General features: G+C 41.0%; 1 protein-coding gene across 1 annotated transcript in view; it reads left to right on the top strand.

The window, feature by feature from the left end:
- The window catches only part of CSMD2 (CUB and Sushi multiple domains 2), a 795,888-nt gene that overhangs the window by 663,284 nt on the left and 114,519 nt on the right, over nucleotides 1-18,085 (top strand). The window contains exons 36-39 of the mRNA XM_058195470.1: nucleotides 4,118-4,214; nucleotides 6,873-6,977; nucleotides 14,819-14,937; nucleotides 16,354-16,423. Of these exons, the coding sequence (XP_058051453.1) occupies nucleotides 4,118-4,214; nucleotides 6,873-6,977; nucleotides 14,819-14,937; nucleotides 16,354-16,423 (391 nt within the window). The remainder of the gene's footprint in view (nucleotides 1-4,117; nucleotides 4,215-6,872; nucleotides 6,978-14,818; nucleotides 14,938-16,353; nucleotides 16,424-18,085) is intronic.

The following is an 18,085-nucleotide window of genomic DNA, read 5'->3' as shown; positions in this document are numbered from 1 at the left end:
ATTGGTATTTCTCACAGCATAGAATGAAAGAGAAAAAGGAAGATTGTTTTAGCAGAACCGCTAAATATATTGCAAAACATTTGACACTTGTGATATCAAGGCGATAATTTATTCCATTCATTTGTTAATTTCAGTGGAGGTGGAGAAGGAGCTACTGGGAGAACCAACCTGCTATTAATACATTTTTTTGCTCTATTTCCTTGGAATGTAGTATCTAAATTAGGATTTCTTTGGAAGCTAATAGATCTTATGAACTGAAGCTAAAATAATGATATTAACAAGAAGAAATGTATTTCAGAAAAATGTAGTTTTTCCCACTCTTCTTGAGAAAATATACTGTTTCCTTCTCTCTCCATATTCTAACTTTGAAACAATGCCATGCATGTCATTATGTCATCGCAGAAATGAGATGCAACTGAAGCAAATTATGTCATTAGCATCATTAGCATGATGACATTATGGCATGACATGTCTCCCTGAAGATGGCCATGACTTCATGAAAGCTTTCTGGAAAATTCAACAAAATCTTGCGCTGGTATGCACAATCAAAGCTGCATTCTTACAACACCTTATTTACTGAATTTCTACCTTTCCATATTAAACTAAATTGAATTAAGCAGTCTGGATTCATACAAGACCTTAAACCAGGAAAAAAAGAAACAATCTGAAGTTAATATTTAGCTGGCTTTGTAACTGCTAGCATTGTCACTGACCTGGTTAAATAGGTGTTGTCTGTAACCGAGTCTTGAAGAAAGATGTTTCATCTGTTTGTATAGGGATGAAGTAGGTCCTTACATAACCGACATGCAAAGTGTATGAATCATGATCCTGGTTCATGTGCTAGACAGACGTCTTCAAACTTGGCAGCTTTATAACTTGTGGACTTCCATTCCCAGAATTCTCCAGCCAGCTATGCTAGGATGTGCTAGGATCTCTGTGCTAGGATCTCCATAGAACTGTGCAGAGATTCTGCAAACACCTGAGCTGAGTTGACAGTTTAGTATGCATGACTAAGGTGTAGTTGGCTGCTTGTAACTCTGTGTTGCTGTAAACATAACCAGAGTGTTTTAATGATGGCCAATTGAGCATATAACATTTGAATTGTATTAGACTTCCATCGATTTCTGTTTTGCATTCCAGGTTAACCTTGGCAAATCAGGTGAGCTGGTAAGAATGAAAGCATTCTTGGAAGTGGACTATAGGCTGTATCTAACCAAGGAGTTCACTTGCTAGGGCTTTTTGTATGTATTATTCATTTCCCAAGCAGCAATTCTCCCTGGTAGTAAATATATATTGCAGTTCCTAAAATCTTGCACTTTATTTTAGAACTGCAATTTTAGAATCCCCCCTCTGTTCTCCCCTTCTGAAAAAGAAGTGAGGAATGAAAAGGAGAATAAAATCAACATTTATGTTCTATTATACAGAAATCATTACAAGTTGGATAATTATTTCTTTTCTATTTCTCTTTTTTCCACTCTTGCCCTTCTTTTTTCTTTCTTTTTTTCTTTTTCTTACTTTATATTAGTTTTTAATCTTCCTTAAAAAAAAAAAACCTTAGCTATATAAACCCATTAATATATTATCAAACAAGTTGGATAATTATGTAGATGCCAGAGCAATTTGTAAAGCCTCTGTGGGGGTTATTAGCATTTTGTTGAGATGAACTCTAAAGGCTTTTGTGTTTCGTTTATGTTTTGATTTAAAGTTTTCACAAAATGGCTTTAGGACAAATTAAGGAGGAAAACAACTGAAAATGTCAGAAACAGTTATTTATGGCCACCCTGCCAAACACACCACTTTTTTTTTCTATTGCCTCCAGTGAAAAACAAAGTTTGCATTTCCATGGGATAAATTTCTCCCAAATGCCATCCTGACTAAAGGGCAGATATCATAATTAAGTGGAAAATGTTTTATGTTCCATGCCCTTTTACTAAAAAATCCCCATTGCAAGAAGAAAGTGTCTATCATGGATTAAGGATTTCACCTCTTAGACTGGCCTGTCTAAAACAGAATTCCCTAACCAGGTTCCTCTGGGGAAAACATTTCCCAGCTAGCATAACTGACAGATTTCATAGATTTGGGTTGTGCTGTGAGAGATTGGTTAGCCTCTGCATTATAATTCTGAGGACCTTATCCACCAGACTTAAGCCATATGTGATGGCAGGGAGATTTCAGATGCATCCAAGGGCAGGATCTCAGTTGCCATGGGGTTAATAATGAAACTTGGAACCCCCTGTTAATTAAAACTGCATCAAAGGCCTCAAAATGTTCTTCAATGTATTTCAAAGCCCTTTACTATAAAGATTTCTACACTGATAAATTAAGTGTGAAAAGAATTGGTTATACAAAGTTTGTGAATCTATCATAAAAAATTAAATTACATTTGGTTTACTGATTACATATTGAATGGTACCGTTAGTACTGGTAACCTTTAATTCTGAATGGTACTACCATCGGTAGTAATATTTATTTATTTATTTATTTATTATTCGTATTTGTATACCGCCCTATCTCCCGAAGGACTCAGGGCGGTTCACAGGCAAGTAAAAAACATATATATACAAATTAAGAAAACCATTAAAAAACTTATTCTAAAAGCCAAATTATTAAAAATAGTATAAATATTAAAACCAATTTAAAACCCCTATAAAATTTAAAAACTAGTCCAGTCCTGCGCAAATGAATAGGTGTGTTTTAAGCTCGCGACGGAAGGTTCGGAGGTCCGGAAGTTGACGGAGTCCTGGGGGGAGTTCGTTCCAGAGGGTGGGGGCCCCCACAGAGAAGGCCCTTCCCCGGGGCGTCGCCAGACAACACTGCCTAGCTGACGGCACCCTGAGGAGTCCATCTCTGTGAGAGCGCACGGGCCGGTGAGAGGTATTCGGTAGCAGTAGACGGTCCCGTAAGTAACCCCGCCCTATGCCATGGAGCACTTTAAAGGTGGTTACCAAGACCTTGAAGCGCACCTGGAAGGCCACAGGTAGCCAGTGCAGTCTGCGCAGGATAGGTGTCATACGGGAGCCACGAGGGGCTCCCTCTATAACCCGCGCAGCCGCATTCTGAACTAACTGCAGTCTCCGGATGCCCTTCAAGGGGAGCCCCATGTAGAGAGCATTGCAGTAATCCAGGCGAGACGTCACGAGGGCGTGAGTGACCGTGCATAGGGCATCCCGGTCTGGAAAGGGGCGCAACTGGCGCACCAGGCGAACCTGGTAAAAAGCTCTCCTGGAGACGGCCGTCAAATGATCTTCAAAAGACAGCCGTTCATCCAGGAGGACGCCCAAGTTGCGCACCCTCTCCATCGGGGCCGGTGACTCGCCCCCGACAGTCAGCCGTGGACTCAGCTGACTGTACCGGGATGCCGGCATCCACAGCCACTCTGTCTTGGAGGGATTGAGCTTGAGCCTGTTTCTCCCCATCCAGACCCGTACGGCCTCCAAACACCGGGACAGCACTTCGATAGCTTCGTTGGGGTGGCCCGATGTGGAAAAGTACAGCTGGGTGTCATCAGCGTACAGCTGGTACCTCACACCGAAGCCACTGATGATCTCACCCAGCGGCTTCATATAGATGTTGAACAGGAGGGGCGAGAGGATCGACCCCTGCGGCACCCCACAAGTGAGGCACCTCGGAGCCGACCTCTGCCCCCCTGTCAACACCGTCTGCGACCGATCGGAGAGATAGGAGGAGAACCACCGATAAACGGTGCCTCCCACTCCCAATCCCCCCAACCGGCGCAGCAGGATACCATGGTCGATGGTATCGAAAGCCACTGAGAGGTCTAATAGGACCAGGGCAGAGGAACAACCCCTATCCCTGGCCCTCCAGAGATCATCCACCAACGCGACCAAAGCCGTCTCAGTGCTGTAACCGGGCCGGAAACCGGACTGGAACGGGTCTAGATAGACAGTTTCCTCCAGGTGTGAGGGAAACTGATATGCCACCATACTCTCTACAACCTTCGCCACGAAGCGAAGGTTGGAGACCGGACGATAATTACCTAAAACAGCCGGGTCCAGGGAAGGCTTCTTGAGGAGGGGTCTCACCACCACCAATTAATAGTAATTGTTACTATCATCATTAACTTTTTTTTCTCCTCTGGCCTTTTCTCTGTTCCCAGATTCAAGTGATCAGTTTTGTCACAGAACAGAACTGGGACTCCCTAGAAGTTTTTGATGGAGGGGACAATACAGCCACCATGTTGGGCAGCTTCTCAGGTAAGATCTGACGGTACCATAGAAAGGGCTTTGATTACTTACCTATCAGGTATTTGTGTTCAATAAATAATTATTTTAAGCTGCCCAGAGTCACATAAGTGAGATGGGCAGCCACGTAAGTCAAATCAAATCAATCAATATTGAGGTCAGGGTATTTAGGGTTGAAACCAGAGGTGGCTTGAAAAGTGGTTTTCTCAAGAGAAAGAAACCACTATCCAGAGCTGTAGGAGAAGAGCAGGCAGAGCTGGAGGCAGAATTAAACATGTCATCAGCTTAGAGTCCTTACATTGCCACAAATGGTTGAACTCCAGCCCCTTTTGAATTCCATTGACCTCTATCTGGCACTGATTCAGATTCAGACTGCTAGCTGCAGTTCAGCAGATCAAATCTCACCGGCTCAAGGTTGACTCAGCCTTCCATCCTTCCGAGGTGGGTAAAATGAGGACCCAGACTTTTGGGGGCAATATACTGACTCTGTAAACTGCTTAGAGAGGGCTGTAAAAGCACTAGGAAGCGGTATATAAATCTAAATGCTCTTGCTATTGCTATTCTGAATTGCAGCTTAATGCATATTCCTGATCATTTGTGTTCAACCAAGCAGGGTAATGGCAGAAAACCAGACTTTGCACTGCCACTGCTGTTCTTTAGTTGAGCATCTAAAATCAGTTCTTTAATCAACTTGAAAGAAGACAGGGATCAAGGGAAGTCTGGGATGGACAAACTGGATGCTCCTGCCTCCCACTCGCTGTCATTTCCCAAAATTCACAAAGTCATAAAATCTTCAGGTGACAAAATGGAAATTGTATTAATGTGTCAATATTTTCACACAATTTAATTAGATATTTGTCTTCATGCCACATGATCCATAACATGTCTAAATTGTTGGATGAGATTATTGTGAGATAGGAAGAGAGAGGGAGGGAGGGAGAATATATAGCCTTAGTGTAATTTAGCTTCAGACAACCAGCCACAAATATTGGATATGGTGGGGTGCTGTTTGTCTCATTATAGCCATGCTAGTCATCTGTGTGCAGTGGCAGAGTATAAACACCAGTGTCATGCTGTTCCTAGTATTCCTTTGCATCTATCTAATTCCTTGCTTGGCTTACAAGAAACTGTGAAGCACTGAATAAAAGAAAATTCCTGCAAGATGAAGGAGAGCCTTGTGTCGTGTCCCACTCCTCCGCTGACGGCCGGGTCAGGGAAATCCGAATCAGGCTTGCCTCTGCAGCTCTGCCCAAAGTCCTAGCAAAGTCCTCAGAGCAGGCAGGAGACCAGTAAGTGACTTCAGCAAGATAAGTTCGACTTTGCCTGACTCAGAGACTGCCAGAAAGCAGATCCTTTATATAGGCCATGGGGTGTGGCTCCATGACTCAGCACTCATTAAGGCCTGCCCCTCCCTTCCTTCTGTTGCCTCCGCCTATCCAATCTTCTGATGCGAGGGTCACTCCAATCAGCTGTTGCTGGAAGTAAACTTTCCTCAGGCTCACATGCTGTGGAGGAGGGGGAGGGGTCTAGCTGCTCCGTTTGCCTGGGCATGGAGCCAGGGCTGGGGCCAGGGGATGCTCCCTCCTCTGCAGCCTGCTTGGGCATGGAGCCAGGGCTGGGACCGGGAGGTGCCCCCTCCTCTGCAGCTTGTCTGGGCATGGAGCCAGAACTGGGGCCAGGAGGCATACATTCCTCCGTGTTCGGGAGCAGATAAGCAGACCCCGGCTGCGGTGAGAGCGGACAAGACACAACATCTTGTCAATATGGGTGAACAAGAAAGACAGAGACTGCTAGGTAGACAAGGAACATAAGGGTGACTAATCATAACAAATACTGCTCCGTAAGGGAAGCTGCCAGCAAAATGCATGACTACAATGTGGTATAAGAAGAGGCAAGTGACATATCTGAAAAGTGTAAGTGGTATATAAAAGAAGACATGGTATATTAGGCGCAAGGAACCAGGAATGACACAGTGAGTTACTCAGACTGGTTTTCTATTGTTACCCTCCTCTCTCAGACACAAAGGATCAGGGCCATACATTAAACTGCAATTCAGAAAGGTTTACTGCTCAAGCCTATGCAGAAGAATCTAGTTTCTTTATGCCTATAGACAGGATTCTTGCCAGACTAAAGCACTATCAAACATATCGTATTAGGGAGGGTTCCTTCTGGGCCTCTTTCTGCATATTAGGGATTCGGGGCTGATTTGCCTTTTAGCTCCTAGGGAAAGAACTCCTCCTACCTGAGACTTGGTGTCAGATTTCACCAGGTGGTATTTTCTTCTGCTTCCCAGTTATTTTTGCTTGCGCGGATTGACAAAGCTTTCAGTTATATGAATTGTTCATACTTTTAAAATTCATCTAGAGCAGGGCTGTCAAACTCCAGCCTGCAGACCGGATGCATCATGCACTGGCCATGCCCACGCCTGGTTTAGCGACGTGGAAAAAAGTCCCAACACGTCATGTGACGCCGCCGTGATGATGTGAGTTTGACACCCCTGATCTCAAGCAATGTATCTCAACTTGGGCGATCTGAAGATGTCTGAACTTCACTCCCAGAATTTCCCAGTCAGCATGAACAGGATCCTCTACTAGCACTCTAAAATATGCCCTCTGCTCTGACTGATTTCTTCCTCTTGTGTGTGTGTCTCTCTCCCCCACCCCCCATTAGGTACCACTGTCCCTGCCTTGCTCAACAGTACCTCTAACCAACTGTATTTGCACTTCTACTCTGACATCAGTGTCTCTGCTGCTGGATTTCACCTGGAGTACAAAAGTAAGCTCATTTCAGCGCAGTGCTGATTGTTTAGATTGTGTGTGCTGAGCTGCAGTCATTCTGGAAATGGAAAATGTGCCGTGTCCCACGTCTGATGGATCCCAAATTAAATAAATCCAACAACTGGAAAAAAGGGATGGGATATGCAATCAGTGACTGCTAAATTCTTAGAGAAGTGGGATCTAGAACAATTTGGATTTAAACCAACTAACTACAGAACCTAGAAATTAATCCACAAAGTGTTACTATTGGAGGAGGCCATTAAACCTAAATCCCAGATTAGTACAGGAATCCAACTTCCCAAATCCAGTGTCCCAAATAAATGACTCTCTAACTTCAAGTTGAAGTCATCCATTGAATGAGAGTCTACCACTTTCCTTGGTAACTGGTATTTCTGAATCTGCAATTGGTATTGAAATCTGCCATCTTGTAATTTAAATATTTTATTTCATGCTCAAGACTTTATAATAATAATGTCTTGGCTGCCTTCTATAGTGCATCCCAGTGATGAAATCTGAAACAGTTTGCTACCGGTTCGCTGGTCGTACATGCGTGCTGCGCACCAGGCACACACTATGCACATGCATGTGCAGTTCACATCAAATGTGCACTGGGCGCACATGCGCAGTACGTGCCAAAAGGAGGCTTGGGAAGGTAAGTAGAACAATGAGGGGGGGAAATCAGCTATGGTGCACAATCATCAGAACTTTTTTTAAAAAACTTTTTAAAGCACTTTTAAACTACTGGTTTACTACCAGTTCCGGAGAACCGGTAGTAAAAAAATGCATAAAAAGTAAAAAAAAAAAGTTTTGATGATCGCGTGTCCCTCAGCTGATCGTTTTTTAATATTTTTTTACTACCGGTTCAGCGAACCAGTAGCATTTTTTACTATCAGTTTGGACAAACAGGACCGAACCAGTAGCATTTTATCCCTGGTATATCCCTTCAGGTTTTTCCAAAACGGTGCCATATTTCTTCTTAGTTTCTTTTCCCAAAGGTGAATATACCTATTCTCTTTAACTCCCCGATGTAGAAATTAGGCTCTGATCTCTTGTTCATACTCACTGTCCTTCCCTTGACCTGCTCCAGTATTCCTGAAAAGAAAAAGCGAAATACTCAGAACTGGGTGCAGGATTCCAGGTATAGCGTGTTCAGGATCAAATAGCAGAAAATTGTAAGGAGAAAAACCCACACCCCAAATCTTCTGCACTTCTTACCAACATCTGAACACTGTTCAATAGAGGGAGGGCATTTTCTCTGGCATTGGAAGGGAGGGCATTGTAATGTTCGAATTTCTGAGATTGAGAGAATAATGCTGCCAACAACATCTGGATAAAATTGCTACATTCATTATGGAAGATTAGTGTCTTTGTAGCCATTTGTTGTTGGCTACAAAACAGGCTTTCAAGGACTTTAATCCCTCCTTAATATACCAGAGTAGAAAGAATATTCTTCACAATTTTTCTCTAACCTGTTTGAGTTTGTCTGAAAACTTTCAAATGATAGTGCTATTATTTCCTGTGGTTTGCAAATTGTACTTTTGTTGATCCGTATAGTCCTTTAAAGGAACCTTATTTTTAAAATTATGGAGCTTGGAACAGATCATAAAACATCTTTCCTTGTGTATAATGGCCAATCTTGCTTTTTTTTAAAAAAAAAAAGGTTATTGATTTTTCAAAGATCACTTAATGTTTTTGTCAATACGTACACTATTGTGTAATGATTATATGCAATGGTTGTCTCCCTGTTAGCAAATACTTCTTCCCTGAATTAAAATTCAAACTATGCTTTTCCATCCCCTCAAGATTTATTTCTGAGATTTACCAGGTGGACACAAAAGATAGAGCTAGTTAATTAGAGATGCTAGACATTGATCTAAGGTTTCGTGCATTTTCTCTGCTATTGAACTATGGATGCTGTTTAAAGATTTATCTTGTCTGGTCATAAAACCAATCCTTTCATTACTAGCTATACTGATTGGCATTAGTTTTTCATGGCCTTAGGCTAAAGGATTTGTGGAGTAATTGAAGACAGGAAGTGCGGGTGGGAGAGTTAAATCTTCTTTAGAATTGGCCTCTGAACCCTCCCCTTTTAAAAAGATTTTGCAAGCATTAGAGTAGTGGCTCAGTCTACAAGTTGTAAAGTTGCCATAGTTGCCCACCCCTGTATTAATGTAATGGTTAGGCACGCTCTGTGGGCACACACACTGTCGCCCCAGCTCATCCAGCTGGTTGACGGGTTTCTGGTGTGCACAAGCGCACATGCCTTCCAGTTTGGGTACTCTGTGCCTAAAAGATTCGCCATCACTGGTAGACTGTCTCCTGTTCAAGCAGAGGGTTGGACTAGATCAGTGGTTCTCAACCTGTGGGTCGGGACCCCGTTGGGGGTCGAATGACGATTTGCCAGGGGTCGCCTAAGACCATCGGAAATATGGGAAGTATACTTGCGAGTCGAAGAATCGCGCTCCAATGGTTGACTCCACAAGCCAGCTGCAGGCTCTTCAAATTGCTAGCCGAATTCGGCTTCAGGCACGATGAATTAAAAAAGAGAGAAATCTTTGCTCTGATGTCTCCCTCTCGAGCCAGCTGCAATCACTCCCAATCGCTAGCCTAATCTGGCTTCAGGTGCAATAAACTTAATAGGGGAGGAGTCTCTGCTTTAATGTCTCCGTCCTCAAGGCAATCGCAAGCACTTCAGATTGCTAGCCAAGACGGCTTCAGGCGCGATAAATTCAAAACGAAAATAATTTTATGGTTGGGGTCACCACATCGTGGGGAATTGTATTAAAGGGGTCGCAGCACTATAAAGGTTGAGAACCAATGGACTAGATGATCTCCAGGTCCCTTCCAACTCTGTTATTCTGTGAGTTATCGTCCTTCTCCAAAGGCCCTTTTCTGGCAGAGGTAATTTTATGAAGAAATTGGAGAAGAAACCATATCCTCTATCCCACATGCCATAATCTCTCCCCATCGAGTGATGATCAGGGCAGGATGTAGAATTCGGGTCAGGAGGTAGAAAAGAATCCATGTGACAATGAGTCAGGCACCTCAACAATTTCACATGTTGAATCAGTAAAACTGCAGCCCTGGTGGCCAAAGCTGCTTTATATAGTCTATGCACTATTTATTTTATTTATTTTATTTTATTTTTCAGATTTATATACCGCCCTATCTCCCTAGGGACTCAGGGCGGTTCACAGGCAAATTAAAAACAAACATATAAATACAATTTAAAATCAGACATAAAAAAACTTATTCAATAGCCAGATTGATAAAAAACAATATAAATACTAAGAACCCCATTAAAACCAATAAATTTAAAAACTAACCCAGCCCCGCGCAAATAAATAGGTGTGTTTTGAGCTCGCGACGAAAGGTTCGGAGGTCCGGAAGTTGACGAAGTCCTGGAGGGAGTTCGTTCCAGAGGGTGGGAGCCCCCACAGAGAAGGCCCTTCCCCTGGGTGTCGCCAGACGGCACTGCCTAGCCGACGGCACCCTGAAGAGTCCCTCTCTGTGAGAGCGGACGGGTCGGTGAGAGGTACTTGGTAGCAGCAGGCAGTCCCGTAAGTATATATAAGTAAGTAAGTAACTATATTCCCACCACAGCCAGAGCTCAGGCTGAAACCATCAGAACAGATGGTCCTTGTTATGCCCCACCAGCCAGCTTCTGAAGGAAGTCCCATAGTGGAAAAAACAACAGCAGTGTCCTTTTTTTGTTCCACCAGAGAAGATCATCAGGGTGTATGATATATTCATTTGCATAGGGACTGTACACATGCGTTACATGGGGGAAGTATTCTGAATTTGGAGACACAACATATTTAAATGTAGAATTAGTGGTGCAGGATTTAATTCCTGAAGCTTCCATCATGGGCTAAATAATAGAGCAGTGATTTTAATGCATTTTAATTGGGATTCTGCCATATTGAAGGAAAGCTTTATTTTTAAGCCCACAGTTCTGCCATCATCTTCCAGTTAATTGATTTCTGCAAAACATTCAATAAAGTTTCTTAAGAGATTCTCATAAATAAGAGAACAAAGTCAGCTACACTGTGCTACTACTAGATGGAGAAAAGCTGACTGAGCAAACAATCAGAAGTGTGTATCAATGGCTCTCCATCAAACAGGGGTGAAATATACCATTCTAGGGCTTATGCAATTCAACATATGCCATGGATGAGGGGTTAGAAAATAACAACAGAAAGATGCAGTGATAATAAACACCATAGAGAACAGTATCAAGATTCAGGAGGTCATTGACAAGCTGAGCAGAAACCATCAAGGTTAAATGAAAAGTCCTACATTTGAGTAAGAAAAATCACAGGTATGATTATGGGATGGGGTGGTGGTGTAGGCAGACATTCTGGGAAACAATACATATAAAACTTTGATGTTTTTGGAGATCAAGAACTGAACATGAGCCAACAAATATAAAGAAAAAGGAAATACAACCCTAGGCTGCAACAAACATAATGTCAAGACCAAAAGAAGTCATTGTTCTCTAGTCTACATTGTTCAAAAACTATAGTATATTGAAAATAGTATAACCAATTCTGGCCACATTTTTGAAGAACATCAACAAATTAGCGGTGCCCTTCTCAACAAAGATGATAAGAGGCCTGGAAAGAAAGAAAAACCTTACAAGAAACAGTTGAAGGTGATTTAGCTTGGGAAAAAAAAAATATTAGGAGGACAAAAATATTAGGAGGTTGTCCAATATCTGAATTGCCATAATGTAAAAGATGAGGCAGAATAGTTCAGTTGTTTCAGAAGATAGGACAAGAGGAGAAAACATAAGAAATAGATTTCAGGTAAACATCAGGGGGAAAATTATTATTAATAATGATTCTTCAGGAGATGGTGGGTTTACTGTCACTGGAGGTGTGTAAGCAGAGGCAAGGTAACAGGAATGCTGTAGATTCATCAAATGAAGTTAAGGGTGGATGAGATGATCTTCAAGATCCCTTCTACCTCTTACCTTCTATAATTCTTCAATGGAAGGTAATATTATGGTGCAATAATCAACTAGAGATCATAGTTTAATGAACATACAGGTTGGTAAACAACAAAGTCAAGGCCAGATAGAAAACACAGTATATTCAGAATGGTTTGTTTGATAAAAATCAAGAAAACTTGAAACTCTGAAAAATAATATGATGGAGAACCATTCCCATCCTGCTAAAAATGTTACATTATATGAAGTCTTCATTCCTTCCATGGTTTTTCTATGCAGAAAATCTCTCCAGTAAATTTAGTGAGTTGTCCAGTAGACAGAATAGAAGAGATTTTTGCCTTGCGCTGTTCACGGTTACCGTATTCATGGGTTAGGTAGATCAACAGACTAAATCAATGTAGCAGCTTTATACATTCCCCATATCAAGACAAATTTCATGCTGCTAAGGCACCTGCATAGCTGGCACTTTATAACAATAACATTTTGATACCAAACTGTTAAGAGTTCTCCAGGGCAAAGTGCTGTGGAATTAATCAACTTTCAGAGCTTAGTTCCCATATAGAAATATAAGGATAATGGAGGGACTAGTTACTCAACTGGCCATTTCCAGGAGCAGAACAAAATGAAGCTTATAAAAAGAGATGTTATACATATATATATTTGCTTTGGGGCTTGCTTGACATATCAACAAAGTGCCTCTTAAAAAGCTTTCTTTTCCTTCTCTTTCTGGAGGCTGTTTTTAGGAACTCAGAAATATTCTATTTCATTTCTCCTGCCTTAACTCATCTGCATTAGATTTTTGAGTGCTAAAAAAAAGTCAGAAAGCCTATTTAGTGAAAAATCCTTTATATCACCACTTACATTCATTCGTTTAGTACCATTTTTCAGCTCCTTAGTCCAAAGGACTCAGAAGTTCAAGGTTCAAAGTGTTCTTAAAAACCTAAACGTTGGTCCTCATCCAAAAAAAAAAATAGAAAAAGAAAAAGCAAGTTTGGAGCTAGAAGCATTGCCATCGATAGCAATACTTTTGTCGTGTCCCACTCCTCCGCTGACGGCCGGGTCAGGGAAATCCGAATCAGGCTTGCCTCTGCAGCTCTGCCCAAAGTCCTAGCAAAGTCCTCAGAGCAGGCAGGAGACCAGTAAGTGACTTCAGCAAGATAAGTTCGACTTTGCCTGACTCAGAGACTGCCTGGGCATGGAGCCAGAACTGGGGCCGGGAGGCATACATTCCTCCGTGTTCGGGAGCAGATAAGCAGACCCCGGCTGCGGTGAGAGCGGACAAGACACAACAACTTTGGACAAAGATCAGGATGTCCTGATAGAATACAAATTAAGCAGATTTAGTATGCTGCAGATACCATGTGCTGCATTATACCATACTAAAGAGTCAATGCAACCTTGAGCTGCATCAAAACAGAGGTAGAATATTGGGATCACAGGAAGTAATAGCTACATTAATCACACCACCCATGGAATACAGTGTCCAGTTCTGTTCATCCCAAGGCAACATTAATACTGAGGAACTTGGAAGTGTTCAGGAAAAAACCAACATAGATGGTGAAAGGCTTGCGACCTACTAAGAATGGTTAATGGAATTAGGTATGTTTAGCCTTAAGGAAGAGAAAGTGTAGCTGAGGCATTATAGCAATACTTGAAAGAGTGTAACAGGGCTGAGAATGTGGGCTTATCTGGGTGAAGGACAAGAACTAAGGAGTGGAAACTTTACAATGAGAGATCCAAACTCAAAATGAGGAATTCCTGATCATCAGAGAGTATTAAGCAATGGAACAACCTGCCTCCTGGAGTCATGGAAGCTCCATCACAAGAGGCTTTCAAGGGGAAGTTGGATAGCCTTTTCTGGAGTAGTATGAAAATTCTTGCCCTTGCCCTAGGAGACCCATCCAATCCAATGAGTCTGTGTTCTGATCTAGTCCATTCCTGTCCTATGACTGATAGTCTATTCCTATCCTATGTTTTGATACGTATAAGATACATATAAGATAAACAACAGAAAAGAGGGATGGAGGAACAGGTGGAGCTTTTTCATATACCTGCACTGAGAATATCCTCTGGGCCAATGCTGCTGAAAAGTCTTCACTTGACTTCAGAGCTGGGCCATAATGCACTGAATCTGTCCTTGGCATCTCTGGAAGTCAAGTCAGGGACTCAGATGATGTCTTCCATGAATCAGGTTTGAAGAAAAGGTCTCCAAGAAGGCTTGGCAGGGAGAAAAAAAACTCAGATTAGGTAAGGCAAATCAGAGTGACATCAAATAATGCTGGCTTGTGTTGAAGTTCATCCAAGGGGCAAGGTATTGAAATCATACAGATAGAATATGATACTTAAGACTTGACTCTACACATTGGCCAAGAAAACAAACTGGTGGATCATCAAACCAACCAACCCAGCATCCTTACTCAAGGAACAAATGACCAAGTTCAAATTATTCTACTTCAGACACATTATGTGAAGAACCAGTTTAGAATAGAATAGAATAGAATAGAATAGAATAGAATAGAATAGAATAGAATAGAATAGAATAGAATAGAATAGAATAGAATTCTTTATTGGCCATGTGATTGGACACACAAGGAATTTGTCTCTGGTGCGTATGCTCTCAGTGTACATAAAAAGACAAGATACACTCGTCAAGAATCACAAGGCACAACACCCAGTGACAGTCATATGGTACAATAAGTAATAAAATCATACTAAGAAACAATCAAATCATATTCTGGAAAAATAACTCAAACACTGGGAAAGTGGGATGAATTTTCTTAACTCATGGTATCTACAGTAGCTATACCCTGTTTGAGTAATGATACATGCACAAATGGATAGAATAGATGCTAAATACATACTGATTAACTGTTTGTGCTTCCTTTTAGCTGTGGGTCTCTCTAGTTGCCCAGAACCTGCTGTTCCAAGTAATGGCTTGAAAACTGGTGAAAGATACGTGGTGAATGATGTGGTCTCCTTTCAGTGTGAGCCAGGATATGCTCTCCAGGTACCTACCAACTCTCCAAATAATTATTTAATTCTGGGGGGAAAATGAGTTAAAGAGGATAAAAAATCATTGCCTTTGTCAAGGTAAATTGAGACCTCAATATTGCCCATTCTAATGTTTGGCTGCCATGGAAAAGAAAAGATAGAAAGAAAATTGTTGTATGAACCTTGTATAATTATCTTAAGCAGTGTTTTTAAAACTTCGCAATCATAAGATATGTTAACATCAAGTCTCAAAATTCCTGAGCCAGCATGCCAAACTTGAAAAATACTGCCTTAGAAGAAGCTTGCAAAATCCTATCGGATGAACATGAATAGCATTTGACATAGAATAGAGCAACTTCAAATTAAGGGAATTGCTTCAGTGTGGTATGAAATTCTCAATCTCAATCATAGCACTTCCTGAATCTCTCAAAAGAACACTAGAGAAATATTTGGTATTTCTAGGCAAAGAATCTTATTGTAACTTTTGTAGGATAACATTCCTTTGAAGTCTCTTTTGGCAAGACATCAGCATTAAATATAAAGAGCATCTGTAGGTGCCACTCAAATAATATCAAGTGCAATCTTTCTAGTTTATCTTGAAGAGATTGCAATCAAACTGATCCATTTTTAACATCTTTGGTGAGGATGCCTTTCGTTAAAAGTGTTCGAAGACTTCAGGAGAATTGAGTAATTTGAACCTTCCTGTTGCTTTGCGGTGTAAAAATTAATGCAACACGAGGAATTGATTTCACTTCTTGTTGTTTCCTGCAAGGTATCTTACTGGAAAATACTGGAAAATCCAATTTACACTTTTCTCTGCATCAGTAGTATTTAGAAGTGTGGGAGATGGGTTTTGCTGAAAAATTAATGTAAAATAAAACACTAGAATTGTAGAAGAACACTCCAGAATTAAAGGAAGGTGCCGTGTATTCAAAATTATTCATACTTATACCATATTTTACCATTTCTTAGATATAGACACTTTTTTCATAATACATTTCCTTGATAAATGTCATTCTGGGTGGAAACACTTTCAACACCCATATTCAATACTGTTATTATACTTCTTTTGAGTGTCTCATATTTATTCATAAGTTGTATGTACTTTTGTACGTATATATAGACACACAAACGTCTGTGTACAATACCTTCTTTTTCAAAATTTGCTTTGTCTTTAGTCTATTTTCCTTTTGGAGTGTACCTTTAACTCTTCTCTTGATGTTTTGCTCATTTAATGAAAGAAAGCTATCTTATCTTAGAATTCCAGGCTGCAGTATGTATGGCTTCCTTTCTTTGCTAAAGAATGTTATTTGGCTGAGATAGGTACCCTCCCTATTCTTTCCATTTGGCCTGTTTCTCAGCTGCTTCTTCTTGCTTCCTACTTGCTAATGTTTTGTTTTTTTCTCTTTATTTCTTTCTTCCTTTGCTTCAGGGGCACTCTCATATTTCCTGCATGCCAGGAACTGTGCGACGCTGGAACTATCCTCCTCCACTTTGTATAGGTAAAAGTTTATTTAGTTCTTTGCCAATGACCCTGTCTCCCTCCCACCTTTCTTTCTCTAGCTGACCTTTATTTTTGAACATTTCAAATCAGTATTTGAACCTGATGGTCCCACCTCCTGTTTCGCCATGAAAGGTGGGTTGGATTAAAAGACCAATGGGGGTCTAGAATTTGTGGTCCCAAAATTGACTCTTATTAGGAAGAGGAGGAATGAACAGGGCATTGCAACCATACTTGCCATATCTGATCTAAGCCTTGGATTGAGGACTGGGAGGGACTTTGAGAAACAAAACTACCAGCTATGGTAATCCTTGTTGTATGTTGAGTCTTACTTCACTTAATTTAATTATTCATGTTACTTTCTGATGTTCCACTACTCGCTCACAAGTTAGTGAACATCTGAATGTTGAAGAAATCCTTCGTTTGTGAAACTATATTCTCATCTAATACTGATTTCATATTCTCTCGTCTCTCTTTAAAACAGCAAGTTATCTTGTCAGCTTTTGTGCTCAATTTTAGCCACCTCTTGTCTATAGAAAACAAAGACGCCACAAATAAGTGTCTTTTCCCAGACAGGAATGAGGTCAGTAATAGATGAATGTGTTTGCTACCTTGCCAAGATTACAAACAATACCCAAAGAGCATCTATTATACTAGATCTTCAGTGATTTATGCAAGAATGAGAATAGTCAGTCTGCCTCCTGTAAAACATATGATCTCCCCAGCTTAAGGTAATGAAACTCGTCTAAATACTTTATTCCAGGTTGTATACTCCGTTGCCTATAAATAGAGGCTTTTTCTATCAGTTATGTGTAGATGCTTGTAGGAGCCTATTCTGAGCTTAGTGAATTAAGCAGAATATTTTGCTGCAACTGGGATTCTCTCTGGTTTTCCTATTGGTTTTGTGGATTTATTAGAAAAAAAATCAATGTGGAACAATAATAATCAGTTTGATGCAGGAAATGAAGTTAGGGGAATACTTTGAAAGCTTCATTTTTTTCTGGTCAGCATAATTGTTCTCTGCGACAAGAATAAAAGCAACAGCATGCAATATGGAGATGGAAACCGGAAGTTAGCCACTGAAGTTGCTATGAGATAGTCATTCATTTTTGGAATTTCCAGATGATAACCATTGTTTCTTCCAGACTGCAGGATATCTAATAGTATTTTCTAAGGATTGTGTTAACTCAACATATCAAACTAGGCTAAAATGGATTTAGATAGTGTGTGGTAGAGTATGTTCTCAAAACCCAAGTATTTTTAAAAGTCTTTAGTGATTCACAGTCATCCAGGTCATGGTTGTTCCAAAGCAGGGGTGAAATGCTCCCGGATCGGACCGGCTCACGCGATCCAGTAGCGATGGCAGCTGCTGGTTTGGAGGACTGGTAGCAAAAATCCCTGGCCCCGCCCCGTCGCCTCTGCTGAGCCGCACTATCTGCAGAGGTTTTTGTTTTTTACTTTTAAAAGCCGGTTTTGCTTCAGTCAAACATGCCTTTAAAAGTAAAAAAAAAAACCTTTGAGGATCCCTCAGCTGAGATGGGCAGAGACTTTAAACTTTAAAAAAAAAAATTAAAGTCTCCTCTGGCAATCTCACCTGAGTTCCTCATCAGCAGAACCTTACTTGTACTCTTACTTGTAGAAAACATGTTTTCTACAAGTAAGA

Source organism: Ahaetulla prasina, chromosome 10 (genome assembly GCF_028640845.1).
Source record: "Ahaetulla prasina isolate Xishuangbanna chromosome 10, ASM2864084v1, whole genome shotgun sequence".
Taxonomy (NCBI): domain Eukaryota; kingdom Metazoa; phylum Chordata; class Lepidosauria; order Squamata; family Colubridae; genus Ahaetulla; species Ahaetulla prasina.
The sequence above is the reverse complement of the archived record's forward strand: the minus strand, read 5'-3'. Positions and strand labels throughout refer to the sequence as shown.